This window comes from Antedon mediterranea, chromosome 10, assembly GCF_964355755.1.
Source record: "Antedon mediterranea chromosome 10, ecAntMedi1.1, whole genome shotgun sequence".
Lineage (NCBI taxonomy): Eukaryota > Metazoa > Echinodermata > Crinoidea > Comatulida > Antedonidae > Antedon > Antedon mediterranea.
Window position 1 is genome coordinate 7,518,298 of NC_092679.1, and position 17,549 is coordinate 7,535,846.

The following is a 17,549-nucleotide window of genomic DNA, read 5'->3' on the forward strand; positions in this document are numbered from 1 at the left end:
ATTTGGGTAAAAGCATATACAAAAAGCATTATATAAACTGTATGAATAATTTACAATAGCTTCCATGCTAAATATGTATGTGAACAGAGTTAATACATAGTATAAATAAAGGTCTGTTCACATTCGATTCAATTTAGTATTCTTTATACAAGGTTTACAAATTTAAAAAAAATGTGTATCTTTTTTGTATCCCTACAGTATGTCATTCTTATCTGTGTGTACAGTACCTCAAATTTATCAATTTTAAACAGTTGTATTTTATTATCAGTCAACTCTCCAAATACTGGAATCTCTAAAATGCGGGAACTCTCCTAAAACCATACTTTTCTTGAGGTCCAAGGGTTCCAAATTCATTTTTACTATTAAAACACATTCCAAATACCAGAATTTCTACAATATTAAACAGCCCGAAGGAGTGAGGTATTGGGAGAGTTGATTGTATTTTTGTTTGAATCAAGGTATTACAAATAATCAAAGTGAATATATTTTATACACTAGTTTGCTGGAACACTTGTTGGGGAGTAACAGACTTTGCAACATCACCAGGAGCTCTTTCTAATGCCTTCTGATTGTTAGAAGCTATCCCATCTGGTGTTCCTCTAACCGGACTCAAAGGCGCAATTTTCTGTTTTTGTGGTTTAGTTTTTGTTACGATATCATTTTCATCATTCTTTATTGGTATTTCTTCTTGGGTACTATCTGTTATCTTATTTACTTTGTTTGTACTGTGACTAGTCTGCGACCTGCTATTCATTCTCTCCTGAATCTTCTCCTTAGGTAGGATTCCATTTTGTTTTAAAGCTTCTGAACGAGGTTTATGCGGAATGACTCTTCTTGAGGGACTTCCGGGTAAGCTTGTGCTTGATGGCACTTTCTGTGGTCGATTTGATACAGGTTCCGTTGGCAAACTTTGAACAGATGTAGCTTCAGATGATCTTGAAGCTGAGCTTTGCAAACTGGTTGATGAACTGGATCTTGACAAACCTGTCTTTTCTTCTTCAGCATCCATAAACATATCAACCTCAGTCTTTGTTAACTTTCCATCAGATACTGGTTGTGTGATGTCCTCTTCTTGTTCTGTCACTGTCTGTGTGTCTAAAATGCTTAGTAATTCCACGCTACTTTCCACAGGCTTAGTACCATTACTGTTCACATCAACTTTTGCTTGTTCTTCAAATTCAACTAATAAATCAGCGATCAAGCTTGAATTTGTGCGTTCTTTTGCTGGTGGAGCTTTTTCAGGTGTGACCTCTGTAAGGTCAAGTAGGTTGACCTCATTAGGCTCAACTGGTTTGTTTTTTGAGATACTCTCTCCGCATTTCTGACAAAGAAGTGAACTCCTATATGGTTGATATGTCTGGGTTCCCTTATCGTGTATTTCTCCTGATGCCATCTCAATTTTTGATCTACGCATTTTTGGAAACAATTTTTCCATCTCTTTCTTCTCTTCCTCATCTCGTCGCTGCATAGCTTTGGCTATGATGATCGCCGGTACAGAGTCATACACACGTCCGGCTAAAAATCCATTAGAAAGGCCTGAATCACTATTTAAAAGTGGTTGGTTATTTTCATTGCTGACTGTTATGTAGCCTGGGTTGCCTGAGGTTGATGTCGGACTTTGGTTAGATGAAGAATTTAAAGCAGATTTGTCTCCTGATTTTGCCATCTCGCCCATTATCTTATGGACATGATATTGGACATCGTGAGGTAACTGGAAAATAAAAAAAGTTGATCAAATTTGGGAAGGAAATGCAACATGACCAAGTTAAAGTCTATTTTACCAAAATTCCCTTCTGTTAAGCTTTGTTTACCACTATCAAACTAGTTTGAAAAAAAAAGAGTGATGTGCCCAGATGGTAGTGATACAATAATATAAAAATAACGTGTATGGGCTATCACATTTTTTTTGTAGGATGAGGTTTTGGGAAAATAAAATTGCTCCAAATCCTGTTGCAGTAAATGACTCGGATATTCTGCTTCGTCTATTTAATGGGTTATGTAGGCCTATACTGGAATATGCTGCCCCCGTTTGGGTTCCACATCAAAAGCAGCACATTACTGCTATTAATAAATCCCTTCGTCGAGTCACCAAGTTATGTGTTCTTGGTGGTTACGAGGAGCGATTACTGAGGTTAAAGTTGCCTTCGATAGACCAGACATTAAAATATCTCAGTATTATTTTTGTAGTTAAGTGTTTTTATGGTCATATTGATTTTGACATACACAATTATATTGATTTTAACAAAGGTTACGGACTCTAAAATTACCCACGATTTATAATAGACTTAAATTCATCCGTGTTAAATTTGTTGTGAAGTGCCTCTGTACAGATTTCCTAATTGATGGTGCTTTGCTACCTAAACCTGTTGAACGTAGAAGTGAGAAACTTGTTTTCAGACATGAGAAGTCTCGTACTAATGCTTTTTTTTATTCTGTTTTTATTTCATTTCCACGGATGTGGGATGAGATTCCGGTATATATAACAGACATGTTTATTTATAATGATTGCAATTTTTATTCTGTTTTATATAAATTCTATGTTACCGGGTTGTTAAATGTTTATCCTTGTTAATGTTATTTTGCCACCAGCACTATCAGGAGAGTCTTTTATAGCGATATTTTTTGCTTTTTGACAATCCGCCAGGATAGTGTTCTGCGCTTTTTCTCTGCTTGTTGTTGTTCTATGTAATATATGCTTTTTGTATTGTTTTTGTATTATTTTTTCTGGATAATAAATGAATATGAATAATATAACCCTAGATGACCATTGCAAGAAAAATCGGAGATGTGAAAGTGAACAAGGATAATAAGAAAAGCATGTATTTGGCAAAATATTCCTGACTCTAGTCTGGGCTCCAGGAGTTTTGTCTTAATATTAGTCAAAATATAAATATTTTTGCACATATGGTGTTTCATACGTGTATTACTTGAGTTTGGATACTCCGTCTGGGGAAACACGCACAAGTCACGTGGTTTGACACCAAGAATTCTTGGTGCATAAATTATCCAGTTGACTAGTTTCAGACGCATTGGCTACTCACTCGTACGCAGTTCTAATATTCATATTTCAGAATTTCAAAGACTCAACATCTAAGACGATGCGCATGCGCTATGTTACGTTTAGACAATGTGTACTTGGGTACATTGATGAAGGCTAGAAATGATTTTATATGCCTAGTAGTCTGGTAAACATTTGATGGGATTTTTCCCAAGAACATGAAAACTCGTCTTGATATGATAGGCTTAGGCTACCTTCTCCGCAAATCAAACATTGAATGGATCATTTATTATGCGGAGATAATTTGATTTAATTCCCACCCAGCCAGACCCTGTCCTGTTCTGTGTGGTGGTGTAGCCCTGTTGTGTGCCGGTCGGTGGTGGTATGTACCTTATTGGCGTTTTATTTGGCCGGTCATACGTACGAGTTGAGTAGCCCTACAAAGGAGGCCTAGGCCAGGACTAAACAATTAATAAACAAAACAACTTGGCAACACGATTTTATATTTCAACAGTCTCGATCATACATTCAGCACTGTACGTACTCGATCTTTTTCATTTTGAAACAAAATGATCATTGGTTGATTCGAAATCCATATTTCCCACCCCATATAGCCAAATACGGTATGATAACCTACGTCATTCTTATCGGATGTTTGCGGTCTGCAAATCGATTTCTATACTTGTTTCACAAGTCTGTATTTTCAGACAAAAATCACGGTCGAAATAAAAACAAATAAATAAAAAAAAAGACAATAAATACAGACTTGGGGCAAGTCTATCCTGACCCCATCAAAGACCGATTATTATTTAGCTTCAGCCAATTTAAAAATTCTCTTCATTCAACAATAATTGAACTTTAAATTGTACATTATATTTGTGTAATTTTAATAATTTCTAATTATTGTAGATAACTCAATTTGGTTTTTTACCTTTTTTATACTGAATTTTACTATTTATGTTATAACGTAGTTTTCATATTTATAAATATTTTGATCAGCATTTTCTATTTTTTAAAGTTAATGTGTGTTTTCAATCTATATGTGATTTATGTATGTGGTTTGGAGTATTGGAGAGCCACTTTGATCTAGTGCTTGCACTGTTGGCAATCCTCAAGGTACTTGTTTGTACCACGCTTGTTTGTATAATGTTGGTTCTTTCTGTTTGTATACCTAAAAATTGAATAAATAAATAAATAAAAAAGAAAGGGGTGTGAGGGAAAGGAATAAAATATTTCACGGCATTACAAAAAACTATATTTTACATGGGGTCTAGGGTATGTTTTATAAAACAAGTAGGTAGTTATCAAACACTTTCTAACTTACATTTGATATTTTATGTTGAGCATAGCTGGATGATGGTGTACATTGCAGCAGCTGTGTGGCTATTTCACAGTCTTTCCTCAATCTTGTCTGCAAAAAATAATAATAAAAACTTATAATGTTATGATATTTTTGCCCAAAATCTTTAAAAAAAAATAAATGATGAAATCATGATAGTAACCTAGATGGATATAAAGACAAAACGTGTAGTTTAAGTTGAATCTTTGGGGACCACTAAACAATAATATTATCTGTAATAGTAAAGTTTAAGCTTATCAATTATGATAACAAATTACAGTATAAGGTAGTGAAAGGAATTCTAGGTAAGGTATGAATATTATACTGCAGTTACTATAATACTGCAGCAATAATCATTGCAAAGTATTATAAAGACTTATAAACAATGTTCACAAAGCACTTAATGCAAGTACTATATCATGATGATAATTAAGATTTATAATATGCACAAACTCCATAAAAAATGCTCAAACGGTGGTTGTTACAGAACTTTGATTTAATATGATAAAGAAGTACCCTAGATATATGAAATACAGTATGAATAAATGAAGATAAAGCCAGTCTAGAAGGAGACTTTATATAAACAGATAGATATACATACAGAAAGACATTAGAGAAGCAACGTAGTAGAATATTAATGATAGTTCACTTGAAAAATACAAAATAATGTAACCTGCAGATACGACTACAGCTTGCTATAAAAGGTATGTTTTAACATAAAACAGTATCATTGTAGGTTATGGCAAAAACCAGTCAAAACGACTATTCTACTGTATTGTAAATTAAATTCGAAAAAGATGATTTAAGTTTAACATAATACAGATATACAGTATAAATAAATGACGTGAATAAATAATGATCAAAGCAAGCCAAAAAGCTATTTTCATAAGCTGCATACGTACAGATGTACTGTATAGTATAATTAAAACAGAAGAAATACAGTTAAACTGTGAAAATGGTCGGTCAAAATGTGTGTGTAGGCCTAGTTTCTCATCTTCTAAAAATTATCTTCACAGAAATGTTTTTTAAAACCACGGCCTATCAATACAAATGACAAAATCATTACAAAAAAGTCACAACCATTTTCTTTTTGCAGAGTCTGATCCTTGTCATTTATTATTTAAAAAAAACAACACCAGGCCTATTACAAACTTTTGAAAGTGCGACCGTTAAGGGAGGTGGCCGTTTACGGGAGGTGGCCGCTTACGGAGGTTCAACTGTTGTTGGAACGGTGTGGTGTGGTTATAATTGTAAATATTGTTTTTTTTATTTGAAATTTTAATTTGGATAAAGAGTGCCCCTGGATATCAGCTTCTCTGAAAGGAAACTGGAAGGGTCACCCTCTGTAAATATTGTAGAAACGAGCACGAATGTGCGATACTCAGGGTACAGCAAAAGAAGATGTAATGACGTCATAAGACGAGATTACGTCACATACACATCAAAATCAGCTACCAAATACGGCTATACGGTTCCATCTTCGAGACGTGATATGGCTGCATCCTGTTTGAAATTTAAAAATCCGGTTCTATAGCTTTGAGGACATGTCCCTGTAGTATATTCATGCCAAATCCCTGCTCAATACTACAACGAATAAGGGAGGAGTAGTACTTTATAAATCGCACTTTTTACTCAATAGTGTCCAGATGGAGGAAATGGAAGAGGAGAAGAGGAGAAGATGAGAGAGTCCTAGACTCGGGTACCTCGAGTAATAAAAAATAAATAAAAATATAATATTACAAAAGCTTATTTTATTATACCTTATTTTAAACATAATCATAAATTTATTTAGGCCTAAACAATCAAAACTTGTTGAAATCAGCAGAAGTTATATTTATGAAATCAAATGAAATGGTAGTTTGGTACATGACATTCATACTGTAGTATTCCTACTTTAAATATACCTAGAGAAGTTAAACGTAATATGGCAATAACGATGTGAATATAAATTATGATGAACACGATCATTTAAAGTGCCACATTTCATTTCAAGAATCATATGTTTTAAGTTTTTTGAATACTGACGTGGAAGACACGTCTTTGTTGCTAAGCAAAATTGATATCATATTTAAGAACCTTTAACAGTTAATGGACTTTAATCCTGGTGTAATATATCGGCTTGATGTTGCATAAGAATATTGAATCTGTGTTATACAGTACACTATGGATTATGGCTACATGATCATTACACTTTGACATACAGTATTCCAAACATTTGTGTAAGATAACCTGATGTTGTGAATTGAATAATACTTTGAATAAATGATGATGAAGATGATCATAGATATACTTTTGGTTTATTTGTTTTAAGAACTACGATTGTTAAAAGTTTGATGTGAATGAATTTGTATAAATTGTTTTGTTTTCTCTTATCTTGTTTTTTTTATATCTGTTGGTTTTTAAATGAATGAAATAAAAAAAGAAGTAACTGAATAAAGGTGAATGGATGATTTATTATTTAAGTAAAAATAAAATAACATTTTAAAAACTTACATTCTTTTCCTCCAACTTGTTGATCTCAAACTTTGCATCGAGTAGTTTCTGACTTATTGACACGACCTCTCGATTCAAAGCTTGTTTCTCCTTTTCATAGGCTGCACACTTTATGAAAAAAAGGAAGTAAAATTTGATTGGAAATATGGCGTGGAGAAGTAATAATATTATAAGTCTATTACATGCCTAGCCTACAGAAAATAGCCCATGCTCTCCAAAGGGAGGGATTTGATATGAAAAGTCAAAAATTCCTAAATCACTCCTTAACACTTTGACTGCCAAACACGAAGATCTTCGTTTTTGGAAACACAACGCTTGACTGCCAAACACGAAGATCTTCGTTTTTCGCATTTTTTTACGAAATCCGGTAGATAGGTTAATTATTGGTATAATACTATAAATATGGACACTATATTCGGTCTGGACCGTGAATATTTTACTTTCTGAAAGTAACTAATCTGGTTACGAACGATTGTCAAAATGGTACTTGTCGAAATAACATACACCGCGCATCACAGTAGCGCGTTCAGCGATGGTTTGGCGCATTGTGTATCGGTCGCGCGCTAGCTATGCCGCCGAAGCATTACAAAGGTTTATGTGGATTGGCATGTTTGTTTGTTATCTGAATAAAAAATAATGGATGAATTTTCAATATGAAGTCTTTAATTTTATTATTGTATGTATACCATAATTGTTTTGGTGTTTCACTGTAAGTGGCAGAGTTTCACGCAACAAACTTGTTTAGAAATGGTATGAATATTATCATCAGTTTACTAGCTAGGCTAGTAGTACTAGGCTATAGCCTAGGCCTAGTCGTAAAACGGTTCTGGACCAACTTTAGGCCTAGTTAACTAGGCCTGGTGTCTTTACTATGTGGATTTTGGCGAAACATTGATGTAAGATTTATGATTTATAAAATGTAATACATTTTTCGATAGTGATAACTTGTTTTTATAGGCCTACCGGTGCCGTGTAAGTAACTTTTTCGTTGTTTGTTGATCTCACCAGGCGATATTTTCATATGATGATGTCTTGCACAAAATCGTGAATATCTCGACTTTCTTGCGCGAAACTACGAAAAACTCAAAAAGTGGGTTACTTTCATTTTACTAATTACGATTTACATATTGCGATTTGAAAATCGTTCTTGGTACCATTGTAAAGCTAAAATCTTTATGATTATTTTAGTCTAAATTACATGTAAATCAGATCTCACATACATAGTTTCAATCAGCTTTAATAAAAACATCGAATTGGGCTATAAACGCTGGCGGTGGCAGTTTCTACCTGGAAAAACCTCTGGCAGTCAAAGTGTTAATAAACGGACGTCAGCAACTACGCCCTCATATGGGAATGTTCCACACTGTTGTCATTTCGCTTTACTTGATGCTTGGAAGGTTGTTTATCCAAACTAGACTACCAACACCACTGTTGTTTGTGTAACTAATAGTTAATAAATCTATATTGTCTCCCACAATTATGATGATGCATGTGTATCTAACATTACAGCATAAACTTACAATATCTAATATTCGTTCTTCAAGGTCAGAGTTCACTTCATGCAGTTCTCTGTGGCTCTGTTCCAATCTAAATAAAAATCGTAAAATATTACCGTCATTATCGTTTAAAATATGCCTTTAGTACATCATGGTTTGATAACATCTGCTACACATATAAAGTTTGTACTTAAAATAGACAATTCACCCATAGTAAACATTAACATTTCCTTTGATTCCTGCTGTATGCAGTTTTGTTTTAGTTTGTATAAGAAGACTGTGAGGCCGTTGTATCTATAGTAAAGCATGCACAATATCTTTCTTTATGAATATTACTAATGAGAATAATCTATTGACGGCTTAATATGTATGAAGTTATTGATGATCACGTTATTGAGTTCTTACATTAAGTCTAAAAATTAGCAAGTCAAATAATCTCAGACACTGTAGAACAGAAATTAACCAACCTGGGTTGAGCTTTCTGATACAACAAGGTAGAAAAGAAAGAAGAAATTATAATTGTAGAGACTGATGCACGAGTGGTGGAGGATCCAGAGGGTGCGCTTGGGGTGTTTGTTCCCACTTTTTATAGCTACAGTAAAATTAATTTACTGACTATTATGTTTAGCGCTCTACCGGTTCCTGGTTACACCACTATGTTTGTAGACACTGGTCATGAAAAATCTATTTATTTTGCCCCAGTCAGATTATAATTCTACTTTGGGGCACCCCTGTCCAGAAGACAACCCTGTTTAAGGGACACCTTCCTGGGTACAGTAAGGGGCAATTACAGGTGCCTCTGTTAAGATGATTCACTGGACAGGTGCTAGGCCCTAGAGTTATGTCTGAACATAAACCTCGCACAAAAAGACAGCTTTGGCTAAACCTATCTGGCTCAAATATATTTACAGTGAGTTATTCTACCCTTAAGTTATCTGAATTTTCCCTTTAAAAGATGATTCATTCTAAGAGCGCTAAAAGAGACACTTAAGAATAAACAATGACGGTAAACAATTCAATCACTACCAATTACTTTGACATTATTCAACTCACTTGCTTCAGACAGAATATCAATTAACATAATGTAACACAAAGTATGATGTATACTACAATTCAATTCAGTATTTTTGTATGTTTTTCATTAAATTCCATAAACTGAAATCAACTGGCATTAATTTGTACAGACTGAAATGGTTACCCTCTATAAATGAAGTTGAAATAAAAAAATAATAAAATAATTATGAATTCAAATAATGTATATAATATTTTGTAGTTTTTTTCAATATTTATTTTAATTACGCCAGGAAAGTAATTATGACAAAACCCAATACTGTATCCAACCTGGATCAGGATCATTCTATTTTATGTCAATTAATCAATCTCAAATAGTTAAGTAATATTACAATTGATAATGATTGCAACATTTTGTATAGGCTTTGTAGGCTACGAAAGGTTACGTGTAGATGCGAAGCAGTATATTCTTTCTGTACTGTATGTCTTAATCAATATTTGAATATTTATTGGGTCATCTTCATTTTAAATGTTATTATTGATAATTGATTTGTTTCAAACAAGGGAAGGTATGTTGAATTATAATATACTATATTTGTATTTTTTATAAATAAACATGTTCTACGGCGCTTCAAATAAATATGATCTTTTTAATGCAAAATGTAATCATGTTCGTGAATATAATTTTTTTTTGAAGAATTAGTACTTTTTACTGCAGCTATTGTAATTATTTATATTTGGAAGATAGTCTAAACAAATAAGTTGACGTTTACAGGCATTGGAAAACGATGGCGACATTTTTATGGAAAATTATATTTTTAGTGAATATGAAAAAATAATAAAAATATCTTTAAAAATTGATTGATGGAATATGAATGGTTTTTTTATTTAGCCTTAGTATCGGTCAATTCTCCAAAAACCGGAAACAGGTGGGCTGGGTAATATATTTATTTTAGGAGATTTTGGAAAGTTGAGTGTACCGAACATTAACATTTCTGATTGCCTTTAGGAATCCAAATAACCAATAAGCATTGGAATGCCATTTGAACATTAGACTTATGCAAAATGATAAATTTCATGGGATTCATAAAACATCCAGAAACACTTTAAAAGGTTTCTTAACTTGTGAACTGCAAGTACAACTCATTTGAAATGTTTAAAAGTAATTGCTGACATAAATTATTATGGTTATTGGCCAATATAAAAATGTTATTGTTAAGGCCAATTTACACAGATGAGCGGTAACGGTACGTGAAAACCTTTGTGTTTGTCCCACATAAAATTTGTATCTACCGTATATTTCGGTGTATAAGTCGCACCTGTGTATAAGACGCACCCCCTAACTGAGAGTAAAATATCGGTATTTTTTATATCGTCGATGTATAAGACGCACCTTATATTTCATCAAAACAATGTTTTTTTAAATTGTAATCAATATTATTGTAATAATATATTTTGTTATATCTACAACGGCGTCCTTTATTTAGGTTTTTTCTTACCTAGGCTCGGCCGCGCCCAGCCTCAACAAGTTCTTTCTAACTTGTTATTCATGAGTTTCGCGCCGCAACATCGAGTGCATGACCGTGTGTGTAACACACACGTGTGTGGGCTAGCCTCGCTCGATCATTTCGAGAGGGCGCACGTTTTCACGGACAATCGTATTCGATTAGTATCTATGTATCCGAGAAGTGTGTACGCTAGGTCCATGCTATAATCACCTGGAGAATATACTAGTCGAATACCGTACACCATGTGGCCACCAAAAGAAGGGCTTACGCTTGGGGTACGGCGATCGTGCGTATAACTAACTACTGTATAAATAAATACTATTCCAATCGTACGTAAACGTTTACAAATGAAATTTTATCGGAGCGCCATAATGAACAAATCTTTTCATCACATTTAGTATAACACCATGCTAAAATGACTTGAAAACTAGGCAAAAGCAGGTTGCCGTTACGTTAGTTAGTTACTGTAGCTAGGCCTAGCCTACTCAGGCCTAGCAAACGAGGTGACGATAGCCTAGGCCTATGTACAATCTGTGTGGTGAGGCATTTATGTTCGGTGTATAAGACGCACCCTTAATTTAGAGGTCAAATTTGCTTGTCAAAAGTGCGACTTATACACCGAAATATACGGTAATCGTGAGAGGTTATCACTTGATTGTTATTAATTAATTTTTAAATGCTTAAGATAAGAAAATCTGCAAGAATGATAAAAAGATGCCTCAACAGAGATTTGAACCAGGAATCTACTTCTGCTTGATATGCAGACATCTTTGTTCCATTTTCTTATAAAAATGATAAAAGTTCTTTCCAGATTTGTGTCAAAATAACTCATAAAATTGATGGCCACACAGAGATATTCCTGTTTTTAAAATCTTGAAATACTTTACATTTAATAAAACACTTAACAGTAATTCAAGACATTTTCTGATTTTGTTGTAAAAGAATTTACGTACGTAACAACTTAAAATAATACAAGCCGTTAAGAATATGTGTCAAGTGGTGTTAGAGATCCGCTGCTGGCTTACCTTTCATATTTACTGTGCAGTTTATGCATCTCATTTTGCGTGTCATCCAATTCATTTTCTGTGTAAAGTGTACTCTGTAAGAACTCGCTTTCCATCAGTGTTATTCGTTGCTTGCTTTCTTCCACCTTAATCTTCAGCATCTCAAACTGCCGTTTACTTAGGCCGCAGTGCTAACGAAAAAAAAACATACCATTACAAATTAATTTTAAAATAGGCTTGATGTGACCATCCCATTTTAAACACATTTTTATTAACAATAACATCAAATAAAATATTAATTAAAGAATAATATACAGTATTGAATCATCCATCCAGTGATGTAATACAGGGGGCAGCAAAGACCCTGGTTTAGCACTCCTAAGTGGCCCTCCAATGATGGTTGTTGCATTGGGGTTTATCATTTTCTGGGTCCTGATGCCCTCAGTTTAGCCAGTGAGCAGTCATAGCCGTTATGCAACTGGAATCATCTATTCTATTATACTAGACAAGTAAAAATAAGTTTCTAACCAATACAGTAACATACTAAGCTCTTAAATTGGTTTGATCCACAGTTATAAAGTCCATATGAAAAGACAATAATGTAGGTAATATATGTCCTTGTGATTAAAGTATACTGCGAATTACCAACCTTTTAAAACTGGTTGGAAGCAATGGATTAACTATATAGTGTGTTTCATTTGCTTTTTAGTTTTTAAGGTCAAATTCCATTATTTACATCACAATACTTTTGAATTTAAAGCAGCATGAAGTCTTTAGATAAACTACAATTTAACCTTATCTAAATAACTAAAGAAAACACCATTCTAAATAAAACTCTTGTTCGCAATAACACGGTAAAATAAAATAAACAAAATTACAGAAAATGAACGCTTTCAAACACTTTTTTTCTTCATTATGGAAATATTTTCAGGAAAAGAAAGGATAGAACGCCAAGAAAAATAAAACTGGCATAAAAAATAGAAATTGAACCAGGAGTCTAAAATTCTGTTTAGTGTTTGTTAACAAACTTTTATTCTGGTAAACAAGAACATGACGTCAGTTTTCAATTAAAGAAATATTTAATATCTTGTGTTTTGTTGAACTTTGACCCAAACTTTGTCCTGCTGGCTAGTGAAATGAACCATGAATTTAAATAAAAAACATTGTAAAAATATTCAGTGTTCATTCAATCTATATATTCTTTTGTTTTGAAAAGTTTGACTCGAGGTTGTCCAACGTGTTGGTTAGTGTTAGAACCATATATTTAAGAAAAAATTGTTATTAAAAAGTATATTTTAGTCAGTGTACATTCATCACATATTGCAAGGTATATCTGTTAAGTTCTGTATTAGGGACACTCTCGCTTGTCAATGCCAATAATTATCTTTTAAAACTAAAATGTCATGGATGAAAAAGATCATTTTTAAGCTTAATGAAAACCAAGAATTCAATGGTAACTGTGAATTAAAATGCAGGTAGTTTGTGAAAACTACCTGCAAAATACAAGTGCTGTTAATTTACAATGTTATACAAAATGTTTTGGTGCTGAGAAATTGAAATACATTCAAATCAAATTTCTTAATTTATCTCATCAAAAACAAAACAAAGAACAAAAAGGAGTATTTAGAACAAATTTAAAGAAGATGAAAGGGACCTCCAGGAAACCCGAAGGAGCTTGTGATAGGAGGGCCACAAAAAAACTAGTTACATAAAGATAATGAATATTGTTTTTGTAAACAGTTGTGATAGATGAATAGCTAATATTATACATTATTTGAAATAAACAAATTTCTATTCAAACTGTATAAATCACTGTAGAATATTTTATTATTATTAAAATATTTTACTTTCCACATTCAGATGAAAAAAAATACATTATGTACTGTATACAGTAAGTCTGAGATATAAAACAATTTTCCTTTTCTGAAGGAACATAAAATCACATTTTAATAAATAATGCTAAAATAAATCCCTACTGTTACGAAGGATTGTAGTATGTTATTGGTTGAAATCATTATGAACTAATAGAGAATGATTTATTTGACAAAGTACCTAGCCATTAACTCACAATGTTACTTATTTCACCAAGAGTAGATTGTGAGATTACCATAAGAACGACTGTATAACCAATTACAAAATGGCGACAGAAAAACAATAAAAATACCGACTGTACAACAGGTATGAATCATGACAAAACAATTGTCTCACAATCATCGTCAATTTTTTTGGAAGATCATATTTTACTATAAACATTTAGCCATTTCAAAATTTAACAATAACAATTTAATTTGTATTACATTTTATTATATTTTTTATGATTTCGGTAAAAGTCAGTCATACTTGTCTATCATATTTTGTCAACCTAATTGGTATTTTGCTTTATTTATCAATAGACAAAGAGATAAACATCATTATTTAACTCTATTGTATTGTAAAATCAGAAAGTACACAAATTGCAATGCATGATTTACATAATTATGTTTATTTTGTGACCACACAATAAAAATACAGTCTAGTGAAATTGAATGCGAAAAGATTAGTAATATAGTATTACGGTAGGTGTATTTAGTATTACTAGGGGGAAAGCCCAATAGTTAATACAAAAGTCTAACCAGGGGAAAAGCCACAGATACAAGGGTCTAATCAGGGGAAAAGCCACGGATACAAGGGTCAAGCCACGGATACAAGGGTCTAACCAAACAAATTTTGTCTTTTCTATTTCTGTCGAATGATATTAATTTATTACATCAACTTTGCCAATAAAAGGCTTTTTTCCTGTAATAGTATACAAATAGCTCTATTCAAAATACTCAAATTATATAAAAACTTCAATAAATCCCAACATTAATTAGCAAATCTATCATATTTCCAAATTAGATTAGAACCACACAAGTAAAATATTTAAAATGCTATTTCCTGTTGTCTGTTTTGTTTGTATAACTGTTTGCCGAAAAAGATAAAAGATATTAAAGATGATGTATTTTTAAATGCTATCACTATCGGATTGAATATTTTAGAAAAAGATCAACTATAAAATAAAAGTGACTGTGAAATTCGAAATGATTTGAAATTAAACTTTATTGCCTTGAATGAAAAAAAAAGCAGTGAAACATGGCAGCTATCATTTCAGTGATTAAACTTGTGAATATAAAGCATGTAATCAAACGTAATAACTCATTTTCTTTGATGGTTGTAATTTCATGCTAGTTGACGTGTTGAAAATAACTTGACAATTCATAATTGAGAACATTTTATATCAAACCAAAATGGTGGTTAACATTACGGTAGCCATCTTTGTATTTTCCCATTTCAGATTTTAACAGACATTCTCTGGTTGTGGTAATATAGGGAGTCTTCATGGTTGAGCGCCCCATACACGGTTTAACAGACCAAGCTAAATTCTGTACTCAATATCATAATTATAATCACGATCTAAACACAGGGGATTCCACCGTGTATTGAAACACTCTGTCTGATTGAGTATGGTTTAGTGGTGCTGTACATTGCCTTTCTTTCGCATTATTCATGGTTCAAATCAGGCATTTTGTACCGTATATTTAAATGTTTAATGGAAAAAATGATGATGATGTAGTGTATTCAAAACTACAGTACAGTAGGTCTTTATGAGGGGACACTTTAAAGGTACAAAATAGTTTATTATCTTTATTGAAAACATCAAGTCATAGATATTATAAAATAAAATGACGATTCTCTGTTGGTCATAGATCATGCTTATTACAAATGCTACTGTATGCATATTTATATCCTCAAATTAACTTAATTATAATGTTTATACTGGGAACATTAAAATGGGTTGTTTCTGGTTAACTAGTGTACAACACCCAACATGTGTAAACAATCTAAATTAAGCATGAAATACTCACAAAACATTTCTCTGGTGGTACTCGCTCCATATTCCTTTAGCACGCACTCCACTTAATTAAGACAATCTAATTCCCAATGGTGCAATGGATTTGTTAACAACATGCAAACGAGATGAACTTATAGCTGATTAATAAATTCTGAAATGACAATAGATTAAGAAAATGTGTATTTTAAATTAAAATTATTATATTAGAATACACATATTCTCATCACCCGATTTTTTAAACGATAGACTTCTTGTTGAAGTGTAAGCTGTACAATTCTTGATATCTTAATATTTACCTATCATCAGCCATAAAGCAAAATGTCTCCATGTACCACAATAATTTATTGATTATTTATATGAAAGCAGTCTTACTGCTAGTAATCAATGACGAAGCGTTCAAATTTGTAACCAAAGAATATCCGCTAATTACTCCTGTATGATTCATATGTAACTTTGAGGGCAGTATAGAAAATGGAGATATTAAAATAAGGATGTTATTTTAATTATTTTTTACTATAAATGTTTTTAAAAACATATAAGACAATTTTATTCAATATTTTCCCAGTAATTGTGGTATTCCAAATGTGTTTCTGGGACTTTTCGTTTTTCAGACGGTGTGGCATTTGGTAGAGTTGGACTACTACTAACTATTGAACATTTTTGAGCTAAATGAGATTTTAAATTATTATTATTGTATAATCTATTTCATAAAATTTAGAAATTGTATATTAAATTAAAGGATAATTTATTTAATTCATGGTAGAATTCTTGAAACAATACAGGTTGGCACAAAATTAGATTCTTACTACCTTTAACAATTTCTCATCTGAATAATTTACGAATAATTTTGAAACAGTTGATGAAACAGAAACAATTACATTTTTTTAAGATCACCAAATATTGAAATAATGTAACTGTGAAAATGGAATGGTAGGAAGGCAACAAATAAATAGACATAAATAATGTATTTGTTTTATGAATATATATTGTAAAAATACCACACCACCCCCATTCAAAACACTGGATCCAGAATGCAGTGTTATGCCAGAGAATATGCATCTGTTATGCGCGATTTGAACGATTTGCGCAATTTGAAATTGCGCAAAAAAAATCCTTGCGCAATTTGAATTGAAACATGTGTTTCAAATTGCGCAAGCAACGTATTAAATTGCGCAAGTAATCTGCAAATTGCGCAAGGTTTTTCGACAGATTGTGAAATCATGCACACCCATATTTTTATAGTAATTTCTAAGAATGATTCAAAATTAAAGATAAATATCGCATTTCCTTATTTTAGTAGTGCAAATATTGTTATAAGTTAGCATACCGTCGAAGAACCGACGAAGGAAAACGAAGCGGTGGTGTTCCACCAGGCGGGCGCGCCGCGGGCGGCCGGCTATACTACTCTAGCCTAGCTAGGGTCTGGACTACTGATACTGACTAGGTTACATGGCCTAGCTTAAACTAATATTAAAAACTTAATTTTTACATTTATTTTGATTTATTTCAAGTTACAGTGATAATATTATTTAATTGTAATAATAAATGTTATGTATTTATTACACACATCTTCGCATTTATTATGTTTTATTTTGAGTTATTTAGTTTCCAATAAATTATTATAATACCGATTGTCTGGTAGAATTTTGTTGCGCAATTTGAAAATTTACAGTTCGTTTTCAAATTGCGCAAAGGTGTCATATTGCGCAAGAACTATCTTGCGCAATTTACAAATTGTGCAGCGCAATTTAAAATTGCGCAATTTGAAATTGCGCAAGTTGATTGCGCAAATTGAAATTGCGCAAAAAAATCCTTGCGCAATTTTAAAT

At 32.5% G+C, this 17,549-nt stretch overlaps 1 protein-coding gene across 1 annotated transcript; it reads right to left on the reverse strand.

Moving 5' to 3' along the window:
* Positions 1-15,858, reverse strand: LOC140060538 (uncharacterized). Its single transcript, XM_072106799.1, has 6 exons — positions 15,734-15,858; positions 11,871-12,040; positions 8,351-8,417; positions 6,831-6,938; positions 4,323-4,409; positions 1-1,711 (listed from the first exon to the last, which is right to left on the reverse strand). Exons 1-6 carry the CDS (start codon positions 15,761-15,763, stop codon positions 488-490), a joined length of 1,686 nt encoding a protein of 561 aa, XP_071962900.1. The 5' UTR covers positions 15,764-15,858; the 3' UTR covers positions 1-487.
* Positions 15,859-17,549: the final 1,691 nt, after the last annotated feature.